This window comes from Carcharodon carcharias, chromosome 10 (assembly GCF_017639515.1).
Source record: "Carcharodon carcharias isolate sCarCar2 chromosome 10, sCarCar2.pri, whole genome shotgun sequence".
Classification (NCBI taxonomy): Eukaryota; Metazoa; Chordata; class Chondrichthyes; order Lamniformes; family Lamnidae; genus Carcharodon; species Carcharodon carcharias.
In genome coordinates, this window is record NC_054476.1 from 80,326,474 (window position 1) to 80,349,478 (window position 23,005).

Consider the following 23,005-nt stretch of genomic DNA (forward strand, 5'->3'; position numbering starts at 1 on the left):
TTCTCTCCTTGCAGGGGAAGACAGTACAGAACTTCAAGTAGAGGCAGAGAACCTAGCATGAGTTATAGCCACCCTGATTGTTGTGGAGGAGGCCATGGAGCTCAGCAGGGTTCTGGAATTCATGGCCATTGGCGCTGGAGATAGGGGTTTCCCAGATACCTGGCGACAGAATTTAAAATCACACTGCCGCATGGCACATAATAATCTCTAATGTTGCTTTGCTGTCACCATTAACTGAAATATGAGTATCTGCACAATAATGGGCCAATTCTTCCAGTATCCTGATAAGTGGAGACTGGATGTATGACTGAAGATACGTGTCGGAACCCTGTGGATGTCCTGACACACAGGCCTATATGGGAATTGCCAGGGAAACTTCCGATGGGCAATTCCGCTGTTCCCTGGGATCCTCCGCGAATGTCGCTGACTCTGAGGTAGAATCGAAGACTTCGGATAGTTCTGCGACACTTACCTGGACAGTGACCCAGGAAATATTAGACAGATTAAAACCTAGTCTAACACCTGGGTAGCTCCACAACTGAGCCCCCCAGATGCACCCCCACCCCCACCAAGTAACCCCCGACCACCCAATTGACCCAATTTGACAACCACCTGACTACCCCTCCCACATGCCCCCCCACCCCAATCTACACGCCAACCCGACTACTTCCAGGACCTGACCACCTTCCCAACCGCCTGACTGTCCCCCGACTCAACTACCCTCTAATCAACCAACTGCCTCCCAAACCAAGCCAACAAACAACCCCCCCCCCCCCACCCCGGGCTAGATCTGACTGTTATCCTGACCCAGCTACCCTCTGATCACCAAACAGCCCCCAACTCAAGCCAACTACCCTCCCCCACCGACCTGACCTGACTACCCATTCACCCGCCTACCTACCCGCCATCTCCCCCACCTACCCACTTACCACTCATTCACCTATCCATCTCTCACTTCACTCACTTACCTCACCCACCTATCCAAGTACATACCCTACTATCTACCCTACCCACTCACCCACCCAACCATCTACTCATCTCACCCATTCTTCCCACCTCACCCAGACTACCCACCTCACCCAATCTACTCACCCACCCATTCACCCTCCTACTCATTCATCCATTCATCAACACATCCATTCAAAGACTGGACCTTTAAACTTACCATAAGGCAGCTAGTGCAATAAAAGGGGTGTGTCCTGTCCTCCCCCGACTCAGCTCCACTCCGAAGGAGTTCCCCGAGACACACTGCGCATTTCTTTGACAGCTGGGAGTGGTAGATCCTGGAAAAAACGCACAGTAGCGTCAAGTCAAGGGAATCTTCAAGAGCAGTGGCAACCCCTTCATTATTGCTGCTACTCGGAGGATCCAGGCCAATGACTTTAAACCTTTTCCCCAGGTCAGTTCTAATGCATGTCTTTCATCTCCCACAAGCCCTTCAAGTGTGATCCATGAGTAGGAGGAGGCAGAGGAGTCCTCATAGAAGGTTGCGCACTCTGAGGAAGCACCATCATGTGACTCATGCACACTCTCCACTAGCACAGATACATGCACCTCGCTGGGGACTTCAGTGTTGGAGAAAGTGTCAGCAATGGAGAGTCCTCATTGATGGCTTCAGGATACTGCAAGCTCTGCTCAACTGCATGTGAATGCAAAGCCTTGGGTGGGTCGGGGGTTGGGGGGAGCCATCATCCACAAAGAGGATAATTCTGGAGCAGCAACATAAAATATGTGAGGTTCTGTCAGCATTTCCAGAGGCATTGTGCACCCTTGGAAAGAAGTTGAAGGAGTCTGATTCAAATATGAGTGCCGTGATGTATTAGGCATCTCCATGGAAAGAGTGATGGTGCATCAGGCTTGGCAGGTAATTGAGTGCATGCTTCAATGGCCTGCGCAGTCAGACTGCCACCTTAAACAGGATGGAGGAAAGCCTTATCTTGGCCATTCAGTGCCTCATTGAAGTGCAGCAAAATGCTTTCCAGCTCTTGGCTAGCAGGTAAGCGTGGGTGGGCCATGAGAGTAATGATGAAGAAATGCACATGGAAATGAGGGACTGGATTTTACCGGCCCACTGGGCGTCAGGAGGGCTGAGGGCTTCAAGGGGGAGCCTGACTCCTTGAACTGTGCTTGAATGAAACTGTTGCAGGCAGCTAGATGAGCAGCTGCAGGCACACTGAACACATCAGGCTCCTCTCGTCTTTCTCCTCTGAGGGTGCAGAGTGTCATCATCTCTCCTTGAAGCTCCAATCCTCTGCAGCACCATGTTTTGCAAGGCACAGCAGGCCATTATCATTCATGGCGCCCTTGCTGTACATACTGAAGGACACCCACAGATCCATCTAGGAACCTGAATTATGTCTCCAGCAACCCCAATGGCTTGATCAATGAGTGCCCTTATGCTCTCCAGTTATATTGTTCCTATGCATCAGTGGCAGGCCTCCCGCCAGCTGTCACTAACCACGTCCTTACAGGGAAGCTCTTGTCCCCAAAGAGATACCTGCTGACTCTGTTCGGAGTTGCGAAGACCTGTGGGAAATATAACGGCATCATGGCAGCTTCCAGGATATCTTGCAGAGACATGCATGAAAACCTTCCATTAACCATATATCAGCTGAGCATTGATGGAATGGAATCCCTTCTGATGGTTGACCTGAGGGCAGCCTGATTGTCACTTGTGTGCAGTCTGTGTCTCTCTGCAGATGTGGGAATCCAGCCGCTACAGCAAATTCGAAAACTCCCTGGCTCTGGTTGGCCTCATCAGTAGCAAGGTGGATAGCCCTAGCAAAAGTCACCTGGGAGATACACTTGTGGGGCAGCTGATTTTGAAATCCTACAGATGTCACTAGCAGATTCCTGGCGGCAAAGAAATGCAGAGCTGTGGTGACCTTGAAAGCCACCAGCAATGCTTGCCCACCTGGTGACTGGGAAGAAGGTCTTGTACCAGGAGGTTCCAGATGTCAACAATGACCTGACGTGAAAGCTTGATCCTCTGAGGCATTCTTGCTCTGTCACATTAAGAAAGCTGATCCTCTGTTTATATACCCTGTGCTGGGAGCATCGCCTCTTTTGAGCTAGAGCTCTGTGTCCATCCCCTCTGTCCTATGGAGCAGCATCTGCCGAAGGAGAAGGCAGCTGCTACTGCTGGTGTTGCTCCTGGTGTTGTTGGTGATACTGATGCTGCTCCTGTTCCTCATCAGAGGTCCAACGTGCAACTGCTTAAGTTGCTCCCAAGCTGCAGTGAAGGCTGACAGCAGGAAATTGCCAATCGAGGTGAGTAAAGGCCAACATAGCAGAACTGACGTCCAAGATTTTGGAAATCGCCTGCAAAGCAGTGAAATCACACTCTCAGAACAAGTCCTGTGACCGACAGCTTTTCACTTAATCTATGCTGTTCAGTCTTCAATGGCCTTCCAGCTGTCAATTTCACAGAGCCATCAATCCCTACTGTGCCCTCACCTTCTTGACCCTGGCAAATTTCACACAATTCAGATAACACATGCATTGGCTGTTAAATCTAGAATGCTGGGTTAAATTCATTGTTAATTGCCCTTATATATTTAATAACCCAACATCTCCAAAGATATTTCCTGTGCACTCTGAATGCAAGCCAGTTAAAGGTGGAAGTGAATGGCATCATGATGGGTTTCTTGCAAGCCAGTGCTTTTGGGAGATTAAACCTCCCCTTGCTGCCTGCACACCACCGCCCCCCCCCCCAAAAAAAAGCAACCCCCCCCCCAACCCTGTTACAACCCTGCCCATAGATTCTGTTGAGCTATCTTTTTTTGGTGGAGACCATTTACCAAAATCTGGACCTGCTGTGTAATCTCAGAATGTTCTATTTGTATTATTGAATTATTCTTTTTTGACTTGACATAACCATAAAACACTTTCAGTGAGCTACAGTGGGAACTTTGTATCATGTTCTAATCCCAACTCTAATACTTTAAGTAATTGATCCACTACTTCCAGAGGTATCTGCACAGATTGAATGTGGAGTTATGTAATATTCGTAATTTCATTTTTATTCCGGTTCCTGCTGTGTCTAAACCCATAACAGGTAATGGATTAAGACTTAAATATCATGGTCAAATAATTCTGTTGAAGGATACTCACCAAAATTTTTGCTTTCCACTTTGTATTTTGCAGCATATGTACAGCTGAAGTTTACATATGTGACGGACAAGGCATTTTATGCTATGGTAAACAGCAAATGCAGTGACAGCAGAAAAAAGATCCGCTACATTTTGGGAGTCCGGGACAGAACTGAAGATGCTCCCAACTAGTAGGAGTTTGATGTGGGTTCCATGGTGGAAATTGTGGGGCTAACAATGAAGAAAGAGACAAGTCAGGAATTGGGAGTACCATGCAGAAGGAAACTTTTGTTTTGTTTAAATTATTAATGTTAGGCAATCCCCAAATTAACTGAGTCTACCAGAAAATAATAATTAGTTCCCAAAGCTTAGATCTATTTCAGTTATATTTGATTATATATTAGAATTGGCTTTAATCTACTAATCTTTTTGTCCTAATAGCCCCTGCTATGAGCATTGCGCAGCAGTCTATATGTATTTAATTTATTCATTCAGGTCTCATACTACAAAAAACAGCTGACAACATTGCTACTACAAAATAAAGCACATGGAAATCTGTTTTTAGTCATTTATTTCTGAAATTTGATCTGTATTGGATGAAAAAAAAACTACTTGCAAGGAAAAGAGCTTTATTAGTGAGATGTTACACAGAGTGGTGGATTTTAATAGTAGCCAGAAGCGGCAATGATATTACTACCAGCTGCTTTGTGATTTCCACCTTGGTGATAGCTTTGATCTTTTCCCCCCATTTCTGTAGCACTAGTCCAGGGAGAGCACTGGTTCAGCTAACTAATTACCTGAGTTAGGTATGTAGCTAATTAGAAGCTTATTTTATCTTTGGCTTCAGTACACTAAGATTACTTTGTCCCATCCATCCCTAACATAAAGTATGTATGGCCTATTAAGAGTAAATGAAAGAGAATAGGAATGCAATTTTTTTTTTAGATTACACTTATACTGGGGTGGACTTTTCACCTATTGCGCTTCAGTGATAGCGGAGTTTGCTAGTTGCATATTATTAACATATTTAAATTTGCTGGCTACAAAAAAGGGTATTTTCTGCTGGCAGAAAATGCTGCTACCGCCAACCATGTGAAAATTCAGCCCAGTAACTTCTTAAACATTGATTTTACATTATGATGAAGGGAAAATTATACTGATGACACTAATTTTATTTTTTGTGTTGTGGTGATATATGTTTTCTTTTTGCAGCCTCTTAAGCTGCACATTTGATTCTCCAGTTGTTAAAATGCACATGTGAAGTTGAGCATCTTTTGATTCCAGTCCTAGTTGGGGCACGGATGGCTAACATTATGGTATCCAACTATTTACTTTAACTAAGTGGCCCTTCTTGTAGTTAGTCATCTAACTTCATCATGATGAAGAAGATCATGATCATCTTGATGAAGGAGAAACTCACTGATCTAAGGAAGGCCACAAGGATTATTAGAAACATGAAGTAGGCCTGAGTTATCACAATACTAAGTTTATTTTATTTCATTGAGGATGATGCATATGTTATTTGAAAATAGTACTAGACAATCCATCTTTATTTGTGGTGGTAATGCTGTTGCATTTCAGCAGGGCATCTGATTTCATTAAAGGCTGGTTTGCAAAGGGTCAATATTATTTGTTTTTGTACAACATGTGCGCCAAAGTACAATGTATAATTTTAGATATGCATTCTATGGAGGAAAAAAGGCAATAATTAATAAAAGGAATAATCTAATTTCATCAACGATATTAAATATGATGGTAAAAATAAATATTTTAACTCTAGTCCTCTAGACATAAAGACTTGCATTTCATTTGCATTTTTGATTATTTTCTGTACCTGTCCATGACATTTTAGTAATTTGTGTACATGGATCCCTAAATGTCTGGACCTCCACTGTATCCAGCTTTTTTATATATAGAAAATACTCTGATCTATATGTTTGAGGTCCAAAGTGAAAGACCTGACACTTGCTTACATTAAAATCCATTTACCACAGGTTTGCACCTTCACTTAATCTGTTAATATTTCTTCATAATTTTAAGCTTTCATCTACACTGCTTATAATGCTGCCTATCTTTGTGTCATTAGCAAACTTGGATATGTGGCCCACTATGCCATCATCTAAGTTGTTAAATACGGTGAATAGTTGAGGCCCTGGCACAGGTCCCGTAGTCAAATCCTGCCAATTAGAATACCTGATCCTCTCTGATCCTTGCCGCTCAACCAATTTCATAACCAAGTCAATAATTTGCCTTCAATACCATGAGTTTATCAGAGAACTTAACAATGTATTTACCAAAAAATCTTGTTTTAACCTTAATTAGAGGAATTGAATCTGAAATGCAACAGTCTTTATAGCTCAGCAAATGTATCCAATGTTCTGAAATGAGGGTTGACCTCCTAACCATCTTGAGTTAACTGATTTCAATTAGCATTGTGCTTGGCTCTACCTCCCTAGTTTAAGGAGGAGAAAATTGTTGTCCAGTGGCCCATGCTAGAAGTGTGCTTGCAATGTCTTGTCTAGGCAGTGCTTCAAATAAGAATATTGGCCACTTGGACAAAGTATGTGAAGGAACTCAAGCAACATCCCTGACAAGCAGTCAATACCTACAAATGAGGAGGGGAGAATATGGTGAGAAAAGAAAGAATCAGAGGCAACTAAAATACACAATGGGTGTATCAAAGCTAGAGCAGAAAGAGCGAACTGAAAAAAGGCAGAATCCCATTGATCCTTGCAAACTGGTGTTTTGCTTTGGTTTCAGTTCAACCAAAGCTAGAATGTATTTCATACCTTTTGGCCCTTGATCAGTTGTAAGGAGATCTTTTAATCCCCGATATGGCTTAAGAAAGTGCAAAGTGTTACAATTTGCTTGTTTTTTGGTACAATTTTTCTAGAAAATGTAGCTGTTAAATTCACCATTGAGCTTCTTTAATACTTGAGATTACTGTGAGTTAATTTACTTTTGTTAATATGTATATTTAAAACTGAGAGTCTAGATTTGGTCCAGTTTAATCAAGCATGTCAAATGAGCTCAGTTTTCTAGTTCCATTTGATAGAGTAGGTTAATACAGAGGGCGATATTTTCCGCACCCGCCCGCCGCCGGGATCTTCCAGTCCCGCCGCAAGTCAATGGGCTTCTGGCTCGGGCGCACCTCACCTGCGGCAGGTCCCACCTGCGACGGGGCTGGAAAATCCTGGCCAGAGTCATACAGTGTTCTTGCATTCTGGGCAATAACCAGCAAGGAGGGGCTGTATTGTGGCTTTGGCATAGTCACTTGTTTTTCAAGCTATGTTTAAATATCTTGGAACAATCAGCGGTGGAATTTAACTTTCATACCCTTAGCACGTCTGAATCACTTACAATGAAATCTGATGTAATGGTTGGAGCTGTTTCTAAGTCCATCTATTTGAGAAATTTATTTTTAGTACTGAAAAGCCCACATGTTTTATCTTGGTTTGTAAGTAACATCCTTATTCTTAAGAGGCTATAAATGCAACCTTGAGCATGTACCTTATACTCCTAGTTTTATAGTTATTTATGAAACCCATAGACTGGTCAAATTATGATTGATTTTGGTACTAATAACTTGAGGCTCATAACTTTACAATATATATAATTACTTTGGTCCATTGAGGATTGTATGTGATGGACTGGAATTTTCTACATGTTCCTCATGTCTGAATGATGGAAATTTACCCAAAGTGTTTTCACTCACCTCCTCAAAGTCTTCCTGAAATTATGTAATCAAGTTTCAACAAAACTCAGGTTCAAATTTCTATTTAAATTTCTCCCACATTGTGAAGTAATGAAGTATTTATTTCTGGTGCATCTCATTCTCTTAGCATTAATGCTAATGGTTCCTGAACTAGATTTTGAAAGTAGTTGCTGAATGTTTGTACATAGTGGATGGTCTAACATTAATAATTCTCACCTTGTTGATTGCAGGAATTGAAGAAACTATGACAAATGAGAATATATTTCAGCATAGTCAGCTGGGATATATGTTCTGGAGGTTGTGATTATTTGTGTATCCCTCAATTAATAACACACTGGCAGACAACTTATTCTGTACATGACAACTGAAAATATTATAAAAATATATTTTTACAAATAGGCTTGTTTCATTTTTCAGTAAACGTTATTATTTTAGACAAATGTAACGACTTGATCCTCCTTTTTCTTTTATTCTGTATATCCATTAGTGCTCATTGAGGGGAACAATGCCCATGCTGGCAAGCAGAATCTTTTGCATCCAATGTCGCCATCAGATACGTGGAAAAGGTTTAGTACAAATCAGATGTAGGTTTCGGCACTGTACCCCAATTTGAGTCTCAAATGAGCAAGACCTGCTACATCAATGTGATATTACAATTTCCCAAAATACAGTCCCAACTTCTGATGATTCAAAGTAATTTTACGTTATTAATAGTTGAATTATCCAGATAATTTGAATTAAGTGACTTAAATAAGAGAGATAGACATTATTCATTGTGGCCAATTTGAGTGGGATTGTCGATTGGTGCTAAATTATAGGAACAAGAATAGGTCATTTAGCCCCTTGAGCTGTTTCACCATTCATGAGATCATGGCTGATCTGTGACCCAAGTCCAAATAACTGCCTGTGTCCTGCATCCCTTAATATTTTTGGCGGATAAAAATCTATCAATCTGAGATTTAAAATTAATAATTGGTCTAGTATTAATTGCCATTTGTGGAAAAGAGTTCCAATCTTAGACTACTCTTTGTGTGAAGAACTATTTCCTAATTTCACTCCTGAAAGGTCTGGCTCTAATTTTTATGCTACATTTCCTGATCCTCACCTCCCTAACTAGCAGGAATTGTTTCTCCCAATTTACCCTATCTGCTTCCCTTAATATCTTGAATACTTTGATCAAATCACCCCTAAATCTTCTAAATTCAAGAAATGCAACACTAATCTTTCATCTTTGTTGCAAATCCCTATATGGCTTGTTCCTCCCTACTCCGTAATCTGCTTCAACCCGACAACCATCTGAGATATCCTTTAATTTTGGCCTCTTGTGCATTCCCTTTTATAATTCCCTTTTACAATTTTATAATTCCATTGGTGGCCATGCTTTCAGTTGCGTAGGCTCTCTTGAATTCCCTCCCTACACCTCTCTACCTTGCTTTCCTCCTTTGAGACACTTCTTAAAATCTGCCTCTTTAACCAAGGTTTTGGTCATTGGCCTAATCTCTCCTTATGTGGATCGGTGTCTTATTTTATTTTATAATGCTACTGTGAAGTGCTTTGGGACGTTTCACTGTTAAAAATGCTACATAAATGTAAGCTCTTGTTGTTGTTTGTTTAACCTGCCCCCATAGCTTAATTCCTGGAGACCAGGTATCAATCAAGTAGATCTATGCTGCATTCCCTCCAGGGCCAATATATTTTTTCTAAGATGTGCTTCAGGTGTGGTCTAACCAGGGCATTGTATAACTGAAGCATGACTTCCACTCCTTGTATTCAATTCCTGTAGATATATTTCTAGCATTTCATTAGCCCTTTGGATTATTTTTTGTAGCTATTCGCAACATGTTAATGGCCTTGGTACCTGGACTCCTAAGTCTCTTTGGACTTCCACTATTTCTAGCTTTTCACCATTTAGAAAGTACCCTGTTCTATTCTCTTAGGTCCAAAGTGGATGACCACCCATTTGCCTACTTTGAAATTAATTTGCCAGTTTTTCTCATTCACTTAATCATAAGATCATAGAAAATAGCAGCAAGAGTAGGCTATTCGGTCCTTCGAGATTGCTCTGCCATTCAATAAGATCATGGCTGATCTGATTGTGGCCTTAACTCTACTTTCCTGCCTACTCCCCATAACCTTTGGCCAGATTTTTTACCTCGTGGGTGGACACGTGCCAGACCCAAATGAGCATAAAATGACGCACAATATTTCGGTCGGCGGACGAATGCAGGAGTCTGCAGCGTGCCACCGACAATTAACAGGCCTATTAAAGCCAATAAAGCCCCAGTTAAATGTAAGTTTTTGCTGCCCTTCCAACCTTACGGTTGGCAGGCAGACAAAAAAGCCAAGCGGCCTTTGCATTTTTTAGGAAACCTCATCCCCATGTGACAGAGCCACATAAGGGGACATGTTTTGCAACATTTTTAAAATCCTATTTCTATTTATTAAAATCCTCACCGTGCATGCGGGCCTTAATTTGCCTGCCAGCGTGAAATCATGGTCCAGCCCCGATCGTGGATGGCTTCCCAACCGGTCCCACCCGCCCCCGCTGAGACAACCTGATGAGGGCACAATCCTTGTGCCTTGTGGCCCTTGACTTCCTTATAAATCAAAAATCTGTCTAACTCAACCTTGAATTTATTGAATGATCCAGCCTTCACTGCGCTCTGGGGAAGAGAATTCAAAAGACTAATGCTCCTCTGTGAGAAAAATTCCTCCTCCTCTCTAGCTTAAATGGAAGACCTCTTATTTTGATTCAGTGACCCCTAGTTCTAGATTCCCCCATGAGGAGAAACAGTCTCTTAGCATCTACTCTGTCATCTCCTCTAGGAATCTTATGTTTCAATAAGATCACCTCTCATTTGTCTAAATTCCAACAAGTATGGGTCCAACCTGCTCAACTTTGCCTCATAAGACAACCCCCTCATCTCAGGAATCAGCCTAGTGCACCTTCTCTGAACTGCTTCCAATGCATGTGTATCCCTTCTTAAGTAAGGAGACCAAAACTGTATGCAGTACTCCAGGTGCAGTCGCACCAATACCCTCTACAGTTGTAGCAGGACTTCGCTACTTTTATACTCCATCCCCCTTGCAATAGTTAGCCAACCCTCTATCCATGCTAATATATCAGCCCCATCAACATGAGTTCTTATCTTGTGTAGAGCAATAACACTTTGGAATTTTATTTTTCCACCTTCACTGCTCACAGTGCCCATCTACCTTTGTGTCATTCATAAATTTGGATATGTGGTTTTTCATCCCATCATCTATATCATTAATGAATACAGTGAATAGTTGAGGCTCCAACACAGATCCCTGCAGAAGACCATGAGTCACATCCTGCTAATTACAGTACCTGCACATTATCCCTCTTCTCTGGCCAGAATCTTCAGGTCGGCATGTGGGGGCGGGCCCTGCTCGCCGACATATAAAATGACACGTAGTGACCTCACATAGCTGCCCGTCTAACCTTAAGGTTGGCGGGCAAGCGAAGAGCCCAGGCGGCCTTCGCATTTATCATAACACCTCATCCAAAGGCGGATGAGGTTTCATGAAGGTTTTTAAACTTCAATAGAAAATTTTAATAAAATTCATTAACATGTCCCAGCTCACATGACATTGTCACATGTGGAGACATGGCTTAAAATTTTTTTCTTTATTTATTTAAATTTTTAAAAAGCAAACTAATCTCCCTGAGGCAGCTTTGTGCCTCAGGGAGATTTCTACGCTCTTTTCGTGCGTCACGCTAGGTGGGCCTTAATTGGCCCACCCACGTAAAATGGCGATGTGCAGCAGATCACAGGCAGCAATCGGCCGCTTGCTTGCTTCCGCCCAGCACCCACCCCCACCAGCAATCGGCTGCTTGCCCGCTCCCGCCCAGCAGCGCCACCCCCCTCCCCCAACATTGAGAAAATTCGCCCCTCTGTTTGCCTAGCCATTTTCCCAACTGCATCATAATTTGCCTTCGATGAGCTTCAACTTTAGTAACAGTCTCTAATACAGTACATAATCAATTGCCTTCTGGAAGTCCATATAATCAACATCCATAGACGTTCTCCTGTCCACTAATTAGGTATCTCTACTAAAAGTTCAATCAGGTTCGTCAGGTATGACCTCCCCTTCACAAATTCATGCTTGCTCTCTGATCAGCCAAAGATTTTCGATATGTTCAGCCATCTTATCCATAAGTATGGACTTGTAATTTTCTGACAACTGATGTTAGGCTAACTAGTCTATAATTCCCTGGTTTCTCTCTGTCATCTTCCTTAAATAGCAGAGTGACATGTGCAATTTTACAATCTAAAGAAATGGTTGCCAAATCAACATCGGAAGATTATATTTATGACATCTATAATGTTATCTCACGTACTTTTTATAAAACACTTGGATGGTAACTATCTTTTCCTTGGAATTTGTCGCTCTTTCATGCTATTAATTTCTCTATTACTAATATCTTGCATACCTTAATTTTGTTGAGTCCCTGTCTCTGATTTACTAATAGTTTCCTTGGGGTGTCTGGCATGCTGATTTCTTCCAATACAATGTTGACACCAAGTAATTTTTCAGCTCGCATGCTATTTCCTTATTTTCATTGACAATATCATGTGATCAGTTTTCAAGGGGCCCACGTTTCTTCTGGCCACGCTCTTTTTCCTAGTATAATTGTAAAAGTATTTGTGTTGGTTTTGATATCACTTGCAACTTTCTTTTCATACTTAGGTCCTCTCCTATCTCTAGCTATCCATGGTGGTCTTTTTTGGCAAGTAGAGCTCTTGCCCTTTAGGCATTTAAACTAGTTCTGTACCGTGGTAAATTCCTTTTTGAACACTTCCCCCTGATTGTCTGTCATGTTTATTGTGGACAAACTGTGATCATCACAGTGAAGTTAGTCTTACCTAAATGTAAAATCTTAGCAGCTGTTTCACATTTCTCCCTTTCAAACACTATGTTGAGCTCAATCATATTATGATCACCATTAGATAAATGTTCACCAACTATTAGTCTGTTAATTAAAATTGACTAATTACAAAATATAATATGGCCTGCCCTCTTGTTGGTTCTAGGATATATGTTTCAGAAAACCATCACTGACATACTCAAGGAATTCACAACCTTGCTAGCAGGTGCTAGTTTGCATATCCCAATCTATACGTAAGTTAAAATCATCCATTAAAACTACTCTGCCTTTGCTACATGCTTGTCTAATCTCAGAATTTCTACAGGTTATCACTTCACAGCTACTACTGGGGCCTATACATAATCAGGAAGGGCCTCAAGTCTCATCTGAAAAACATTTCTTCTGACATGCAGCACTCCCTCAGCACTGCACTGGAGTGCCAGCCTAAATGTTTGGGCACAAGTCCTAGAGGGGTCTAGAAGCCAGGGCTTCCTGACTCTGAGGAAAGAGTGCTACTAACTAAGCTATAGCTGACACACAATGCCCTCTACAATTTTCTCCATCTTTCCTGTAGATATTATATCCTGATATATTTGGTACCCAGTCCCAACCACCTTTCAGCTATGTCTCAGTAATCTCAACCATGCCATAGCCTTCAAGCTGAATTTGTGCCATGCAATTTATTCATTATGCTCTGTGCATTTGCAATTAAATTGCTAATTTTCTATTTCTGTCTCCTGGTTTGATTACTGTAAATCTTTTAGTTTTTTTCCCTTACTTGTAGTCCCTAAAGCACAATTTCTGACCATTACACTCTTTTTTGTTTTCAAGCTATTATCTGCCCTACCTTTGTCATGTGAGCCTCCCTTGCCACCCGAGCCCTCCCTCCCAATTACTAACTTAAAGACATTTATCATTATTGATTATTTATCATTTCCGCTAGAACCCTGGTCTCAGACTGGTTCAGGTAGAGCCTGTCCCAATGTTGCAGCTCCTGTTCTAGTACTGTCCCATGAAATAGAACTCCTGTTTCCCACATTACTCCTTCAGCCATGTGTTCACCTCCCTAATCTGTTTATCCTTATACAAATTTGCATTTGGCTCAGGTAATGATCCAGAGGTTATAACCCTTTAGGTCCTGTCCTTTAATTTAGCGAATAGTTCTTGCTGCTCTCCAAACAGGACCTCTTGCCTACTCTGTCCTATGTTGCTGGTAGCCCAACAAGGACCACAATGACTTGATCCTGTCCCTCCCTCAATATCCTTTCAAACTATGGGTAGATATGTGCCATGGAACAGTGGATAATGGATTGACAATGGATTAACTCATTTTATTTGAAACATTTATACCCATCAGAATTTTTAACTTGTCAGATTAGGCTGGATTCAAACCCAAATGTAGGAAGTGAAAAGATAGTGCTCTAACCAATTGCAACACTGTTCAGTGCTCTACATTTAGATTGTATTGCACTCTGGGTTCAGATGCTGCTATTTTCTGAATGTTTTACATTTGGCTGTAGGATACATTTTTATGTAGCAACAGTTCTAATATATGTGATTTTTACAATATGGCAGGGCTGCTGCTTTATGAATTATGTTCTACATTGAGAACAATTATTCACAAAAAAAAACTACCAATGCTGAAAATCTGATGTAAGAACAGAAAGCACTAGAAATACACAGCGGCTCAGCCAGCATCTGAGAAAGGAAAGACTTTTCTCTTTTGGCTGTTAACTGGCCTGTGTGTTTTTATTGCAGAACTAGAATACTATTTCCAGTTACTTGTTTTCCAGTGAAGAGTCAGGTACAAGAGGAATGTAGAAATGAAACAAACAAAAAATGCTGGAAAAACTCAGCAGGTCTGACAGCATCTGTGGAGAGAAAGACAGAGTTAACGTTTTGAGTCCGTATGACTCTTCTTCAGAGCTGAAGCTGTCAGATCTGCTAAGTTTTCCCAGCATTTTTTGTTTTTGTTTCAGACTTCCAGCATCCGCAGTATTTTGCCTTCTTTATAAGAGTTCCCGCTAAATGATGCTAAACTCATCCAGGTCAATAACTTTCTTCCAATCCATGGAATTCGTGGTCGAAAGACACAGCCTCAATTACTTCCTAAAAGTTTCTGCAAAAAAATCATTAGCTAGTGATGTGCGTTGCACTGAAAACAAAGCTTACAGAATTTGTGGTCATACCTGACTCTTACAATGAATCCAGTAAACAACTTATTTATATCAGAATTGTTCCTAAATTGAGTTGTTGGCACAATAGAAGGATTATTGTTTCTTTAAGACTGTGTAAGAACTTCTGAGTTTGGTTCTAAAGCTTGGCATTTACTTTTAGTTTTGCATAAAGCAGTAATAGTCATGGCTCGTTTTTTGGTATGATCTTGGAATGTACCATAAGTGGCTTGACATGATTTTGTTTTCACATTTGAGGTTCATTAAAAACACAATGACATTATTATGAAAATCTTTTTGTAGGAAATATTTATTATATTGATATTTCATCACTCAGATGCACTTCACAGTCTCCCCACTTGTTTCTTAAATGATTCCAATCTTTTCGCCACTTTGTCTGACAATATATTCTTCCAATGCCATTGTCTTCAGTGCCTGCCGCAAACTCCATTCCCTACCCACTGACTCCATCACTCTCCCTAGCCACTGTCTGAGACTGTACCTGGATCATTCACAACCTTGTCATCCTATTTGACTTGAGCAATGTTCCCTTTATGCTCTGTGGCCATGTGGCTGTGCAACAACCCAGATGTTCCCTTCCAGGTTGAGCACAAGTCAGCCTCTTTAAGTTACCACACAAAAAATTTAAATGGTCCACACATTTACAATGAATAGATGGGCATGAAAAAAAATTGAGGGAATGTTGCTCTTGAGCAGAGCTCTGACCTCCATCCTCTCCTTCATTGCCTACTTCCACCTCCATAACATCACCTATCTCTGTACCCCTCAGCTGAACTGCTGCTGAAAACCTCATCCATGCCTTTGTTACTTTCCTCTAGATTCAACCAATCCAATGTGCACCTTGCATCCTCCGTAAACTTGTGCCATCCAAAACTCCAAAGCCCATATCCTAACTCACCCCAAATCCTGTCCACCCATCAACCCTTTTGTTCCAAGACCTACATTGGTCCAACAATCCTTCAATTTAAAAATTCTCATCCTTGTCTTCAAGTTCCTCTTAGCATCACCCTTCCTTACCTCGGTAACGTCCTCCAGCCCTGCAGCGCCGGATTGCTGTACTGCTGCAATTCTAATCTCTTTACATCCCCAATCACTCCACCATTGATGACAGCACCTTCAGCTGCTTAGGCCCTATGTCTAGAATTCCCTCCCTTTCTCTCTCTCCTGTTCTACATTCCTTAAAACCTACCTCTTTGACCAAACTATTGGTTATCGGTCCTGCCATCTTCTCACATGGCTGCATCAAATTTACACTCATCTGATGCAATTTAAATATTTTATTACATTAAAAGAACTATATAGATACAAGTTGTTGTTGTGTGATTACTATTTCTTAACATTTAAATTGACTTTCAACTGGGAAAAGGGTTATCTTAATTGTTTTTTGTGTTTTATAAGAAGGCATTTAAATTACAGCTGTAGCATTGGTGAGAGGCAGTTTTGCTTTGCATTAACACTATCAGTTAGGGTGTAAGGGCAGCATTAATACAAAGTCAAGATCCGACTTGACACAACAATCTGAGTGAGACCCCTTAGAAGTACACATCCACTCTCTCTTGAAAATCAGATTGGGCCCTAACTTCAGATTTACGTTACACAAATATAGTTTTGATGCAAAGCAGGGATCTTTTTCTCTGACGCTGAAATTGCAATGTAAATGGCACCCTTAAGGAAAATGTCAGGGAACTGCCTTATGATTTTGTCACAACAGAAATAGGATTTTTCTTTCCACTACTTTTCTATACAGAATTGGTAGAAATTGTTTTTTTTTGACAGTACATTTGATTTGCATGGATCATGCACCAGCTGTGACCTGGTGGGTGGTCTGTTCCCAAGTCTTCTCCAATCCTGCTCCGAACCTGTTGGCAGGAGGTACAGAAGAACACGTTAGGGGTTACTCTTCCTTTATGTTTTCTCCTCTAGCCTCTTTATAGGGAAACTTCTGGCCTCTACCTGGCAACTGAAAATGAAAATTGAGCAACATGAGAAATCAAACCACACCTTGACACTCTGATGTAGTCAGTTGGTCCTCCAGCAAAATTCTCCATCTTAATTCCATAACCATGACACAAATTTGGAACACTTTCTTCCGCTGTCCACTTCCTCAAGAGCTCTCACTGCTGAAATGAGTTGCAGTTTTTTCTGGAAAAACAGGTTTCAGATTGGGTATGATTTTTCCAGGGAAAATTCTGAATTTGTGAAAGAAAAACTTGCATTTATATAACACCTTTCATGACCACAGGACATCCTAAAGTGCTTTACAGTCAATGAAGTACTTTTGATGGGTAGTCAGTGTTGTAATGTAGGTAGTGCAGCATCCAGTTTGCACACAGCAATCTCCCACAAATATCAATGTGATAATGACCAGATAATTCATTTTTGTGCCACTGATTGAAGAATGAATATTAGCCAGGACAGTGTTGAAAACCTCCCTACACTTTTTCAAAATAGGGGCCATAGGATCTTTTACTCCCACCCAAGAGGGCAGATGGTGTCTCCGTTTAATATTTCATCCAAAAGATGGCACATTCAACAGTGCACCACTCCCTCAGTGCTGCACTGGAGTATTAACCTCAAATTTTATGCTCAAATCCTCAAGTGGGATTTTAACCCAGAGCCTTCTGATTCAGAAATGAGAGCGCTACAAACTGAGCCATGTCTGTAGGCATATAGCTAGAGCCCAATTCTTATGAAAAAGCTACTACTTTATAAAGCATTCATGAAACCAAACTTGATCTGCTTTTACAGTGAAACTATTTCAGTTTGGATTCTGTGAGGTTAGTATCATTGAGCCAATTTCCCAGGTATACATAGCTAAATCCAGTGCCCTTATATCAGAATCTGAACTAAAATAGTAGCAGTATAAAAGCAGCTTCAGAACATGCTACCAGCACACCATACTTAAAGCAGAGGCTATGGAAGGATTCAGGGAAGAATAAAGATGGATTTAGTAAGTTTTTTTCAGTTTACCAAAACAAGAAATCATAGGGGATCAGAGAAATATGCTTAATAAAAAGTAGAATTTCAGGATAACCTCTAATATTGGATTAAGCTTTTCATTGTATTGTTTGATCAGTAATATTTCAGGGTATTTTTGGAAGAACTCTATAAAATATTATTGTTTTGAATGATCTTTGTTGAAATTTGCGCTCCCAACTACTTATACCTTTCTAAAATAGATAAGATTTTTCTTTCCACTTCTAATTACAGAAAATATATTTATTTTGAAGTATAACATGAGGGTGGGAAATGTAAGATGAAGACAGGAAAAGTGAAGTACAAGTTGAATGAAAAACAAACATAACATCATAAAGTGAATGAAGTTTTTCCCAGCTTATCAAATGGGGTGGAATTTAATGCATCCCCGGCAGTGAGTTTGGAGTTGGGCACATTTAATCGGGCGGGAGCATGCCGCTGCCTTCCCACCTCCAATAATTAGTGCCCATTTAGGGGCCTCATCCTGCCGTCACTGATATTCACCCAGCAGCAAATGGGGGATATGCCTCGTTCAAAGGCCTGAACAAGGGATAAGGAGGGGGAGCCTCTGAAAGCCACTCCTTGACCTTGCCTCCGACCCCCTCTCCCAACCCCCATTCAGCAATTCCTATTTCACCCTCATTATTCATCTTTTGCCTTAGGTCCCTTCCTGATCCTGGGCATTTGGTGAGTGCATTGCCGGCAGCTGCCACCACTCCCAGTGGCAATGCCTGCAATGCAGAGCTGCTGCCTCAGATTGGCTTCCAGCTCTCAGGGGGCAGGATTTCAGCCCCTGGGGTCCTTAAACCTGGTGAAGGCCTGTCGGTGCCCACTTAATAGGCATTTAAAATGACGGGCCTTCCCCAATGGAGGGAATGTGGGACTCTCACCGCTGGAGAGGTGAGACCCCTGTCAGTCGAATTAAATTCTGCCCAAGATCTCCATGTATCACCAGAAAATGGTATAACTAGCACTTTAAGACTCACTGTACTGATGTTTACACATTAAAGTGAAAGGGAGAATGATGAATCTGAATGGAAGTGTCCTCTTCCAGGTCTCAAGAATTACTAAGTTTTATTTTTCTCAAGTCTGGTAGTTTCATATGGGATCAATATTTTTCAGAAGAAGTTAATTCTCTCGATTTTATCTTGGACATGTTGCAGGGAAAAGGTGGGTAGTGCATATGTAACCATTATTATTCATATGGGGATAAAAACAGCAGTCTCCATTTGTTTTCAGTGCTGTTTGCCACCCTTTTATACCTGTGTTGTAGGTTTGTAATTTATACATTTTTTCATTTTGCTCAGCTTGTTATTTGTTTACATTTCATTGTTACACTGTTGGTAAATTAAAAATGAATATTTAAAGATGGAAATGTACTTGTTTTTATTTAATTCTTTCACTATCTGATGCTTGTTTTCATATTTAACCCCCCACAGCAATGATTTAGTCACATGTACAGTTTGTAAACTTTGAATGTGTTGACTTTTTTTCCTCCCCTTACAAAATCCATATATGACCATTTGATCCAAGTTTTGGGGGGGGGAGGGGGCAGAGGGGCGAATTATATATTTTTGTTTTACCATCATTTTTTGGAAGAGGAGAAAACTATGAAAGGTACTATTGAATGTGAAACATTGAAGAATTGAAAGTAAAGGTAAGCACACTTTAAAATCTGATCCATCAAGTGAATATTTGTGAATGACTACAAGTGTGTTGTTATTAACTCTTGCTTTAGGTTCTATCATAAACCCTGAGAGTAACAATCAAGTTGTTAATGGGTGTCATCTGAATCCTGAGTAGATTGTAGCCTTATACTCTGTTTCCTGTTTTTGAACATATATAATAGTGTTAACAAAACAAAATGGACTGTAATGATAGTTCAAAGCCACGCAAAGTTCCATTGTTTGGAAGACTGAGAATTTGTCAATTATGTCACATGTTTTGCATGTGAAGACAATACGGTAATTATTTTCAGTTCTAAAGCAGAGTTATGTTTGACTTAAAAGTACACATTGCAAATCAAACACTGTGTGCTTTGTAGTTGCTAGCTTTGCACATGCTTTCACATATCTCCTAAATTGAAAAACTTAAATGTATTGTGACTGAAATTCTCAAAACATATCAATGTTAATTACAGTTCCTCTTGTTTTTGCTCTAAAGGACATTTCTGATTATGTGTAGTCTTATATGCAACACATCAGCTCAATTCTTCTGATTTTTATTTTATATGTGCTCATGGGTTTATGTGATCATTTGGGGCAGGGAATAAGGAAATGTTTGCCTATAAATAAGAAATATCCTAGAGTTTCACAGCAAACTTGTGGAAGTGATTGGAATGCTAATATTTTATTTATGTATGATTTTGAAGTGTGATATATTCAATTAGATCAGCATGTGAAAGTGCATTTTTTGGTTATCCTGATCTTTTGTTGCACAAATGGTAATATGAGCTAATATTAGAATAAGACCCTGCACTGTTATAGTTTGCAATACCTTGATGCCACCAGCTTTTGAATTAGATATTTTTAGGCGGCAATGTACTGTACCATCTATACTCCTTTTGCTATTAGGTAGTTTGGTTCTGAAGCCTAGTTGTAGCATTTAATTGCAAATCTGGTCTGAACCTTTAATTTGTACTGTCTTTTTAAAAAAATCTGTTTTGCACTTACTGTTGAAATGTTAATAAATGTCTCATTTCAGATAAGTTTCTTAAATACTCCAGATATTGAAAAGAAACCTTTAGCTTCAAACTAAGAGGAAACCCACAATAATCAGCATTTATGAATTGGGACAGCAATCAAACTAGATCTATATTTTAATCATAATATATATATTATTGCTCAATTTTCTGTGTTTATAATCTTCTAGGTTATTGACCCTTGATTGTCAGATAACTGTGTACCTTTAAGCTGCCTCCATCAATGACTGTATGTGTTGACAGCAATTTGCATTTATATAGAGCCTTTAACATAGTATAACATCTCAAGTCACTTCATGAAGCATAAATCAGACAAAAATTCACACCAAGCCAACATCTAGCTAGTAGAGCTTGAGTTTTAAGAAAGGAATCCCAGATAATTTCCCTGTAATGAGTTCACTTGGAAATGTAGCCCACGTCTCTAAGCTAAACTGAAGTAATGCATCCATGGCCCATCAACCCTGCTTCCTATTCAATGCTTTAAAAAAATGCAAGGCACACATATGGCATTCTGTCAGCCACTCATATATCAATCCTGATTTGTCACCAAAGGAACTCCAAAACATTTTTACATAATTTGTCCAAACTCAAATTATTACTTTCTGCTACTTTGCGTTTTTCAGTGATGAAAACTATATATTATCTGAAAATTTGCACAGCAACTTTCGAAGACTACACATGCGCAGTTAAATGTGGAAATCTGGACGTTGCTGTTCAAAATGCTTCTCTGAAAATCGCTTATCACCATCTGACTAGCCGTTCAAATGTATCGAACAGCATGAAGTTGCTGTACTTGCCTCTTAGGTACAGGCTCTACTTGCCAAAGTAGGGGTTGCCCTTTCTAGTTTAAACATGCTTCTAGCAATGTGGTAAGTCCTAATTACTGATAAACAACTTTTTGGCACTGAAAATGAACTTTTACAAGCGTGGAGCCTCATTCCTTCAGCTTTTAATTATTAGAAATTTAAAAATCACAATGTTTCACTTTCTGTCTCTTTTATCTCTTCCTCTCTTAATCCAATCTTTCTTTCTATTTCATTTCTGCACCTGATTTGACATTGAATTCAAAGCTCTAACTCTCATTTCCCAGTTCAGATTCTGCACTGCTCACCAATGATTCCTCAATCTGTTAAAAGTTAAAAGTCTCAGTTGTTAGAACTTTTTCTTCTGAGTCAAGAAAGTTAAAGTCCCACTTCAGAGATTTAAGCTCAAAATCTACACTGACATTCCAGTGCAATATTAAGAGTGCAATGCATTGTTGATAGTGCTGTCTGTCATGTGGATATAAAAGATCACATAACCACTACTTTGAAGAAGAGCAAGAGTGTTATCACCACTGTGCTGGCCAATATTTATCCCTCAATCAATATCACTAAAAATGATTACCTGGTCATTCTCATTTTGCTGTTTGTAAGAGCTGTCCATCCACAAATTGACTGCCATATTTCCTATATTACAACAGTGATTACCACTTCAAAAGTACTTAATTGGCTGTAAAGTGCTCTGGGACATCCAGAGCACATGAAAGACACTATATAAATGCAATTATTTTTCTTTAGTTTTGATTAGTTAAGGAGATACATAGTTCTTCTCCTGTTCACACACATTCCAGGTGCTGTTTGCTTTTTGCATTGTTGTTTGACAGAAACGTGCGACGCAAAGCCTGCAGTAATTCTGTGGGAAAGTGCAAATGTAATGCTGTTCATTTGCCACACTGAGCAACATATGATCTATTATCTACTTGCAAAGCTTATTTTGTTATACACAATAATATTGAGAGTTTACATTACTCCTTTGTTGATGTTTTTATTTCAGATCTATAAAATAAAGGAAAGACTTGTACAGCAAATTTTGTGATACTTTATTCCTTAATGTAATTAGACGTTTGTAATGTTTCCTTGTGTTACACTGCCTGTGAACTTATTTATTTATACTACTGACATTGAAACTGTAGCACGACATTTCACATATATAAATTTTAAAAATCTATTTAGATTTTCTTCATGCTTTGTTTTCATATTTAGTTGGCTTTCCTACTTCACCTATTTCCAGACTGTCTTAATAGTTCTAATTCATTTTCATTGCTGTTTTCCCCTGAACCAGTAGATTGCCTCCCAGTGGATGATAATAGAGTTTATCTTTGCCTGTGGATTTCTTCTACTTCCCATTCTTCTGTTTCCCTCCAAGCTCAAGAAAGAGCAAATAATCTTCACTTACAAGTGAATCAAGATCATAATATAAATTATTAGATATGGTTTACCCTAGTAAAAATACCAGTTCATTCGAATGTGATACTAATTGGTTTTCAGTGTCATCTGTAAAGCAGAATGGTAAAACCAGTTAGTCACTGATTAAGGAATACTTGCAAACTGTTTATTTGGCTATGTTCTCAAATGGAGCAGCACTAACACAAATGGGGTCAATTTTAATTGA

The 23,005-nt window shown here is 40.0% G+C and overlaps 1 protein-coding gene across 8 annotated transcripts in view; it reads left to right on the top strand.

Moving 5' to 3' along the window:
• The window catches only part of prdm11 (PR domain containing 11), a 191,308-nt gene that overhangs the window by 158,406 nt on the left and 9,897 nt on the right, over positions 1-23,005 (top strand). Inside the window, exons 12-13 of one of the 8 annotated variants that reach the window (XM_041196775.1) lie at positions 4,147-4,295; positions 8,037-8,100. The exons of 6 other annotated variants lie outside the window; for them this stretch is intronic. In XM_041196775.1, coding sequence (XP_041052709.1) covers positions 4,147-4,283 — 137 coding nt within the window. In that variant the 3' untranslated portion in view covers positions 4,284-4,295; positions 8,037-8,100. Of the gene's footprint in view, positions 1-4,146; positions 6,085-8,036; positions 8,101-23,005 lie in introns of those variants that run through there. One more of the 8 variants, XM_041196774.1, reaches the window with a different exon arrangement.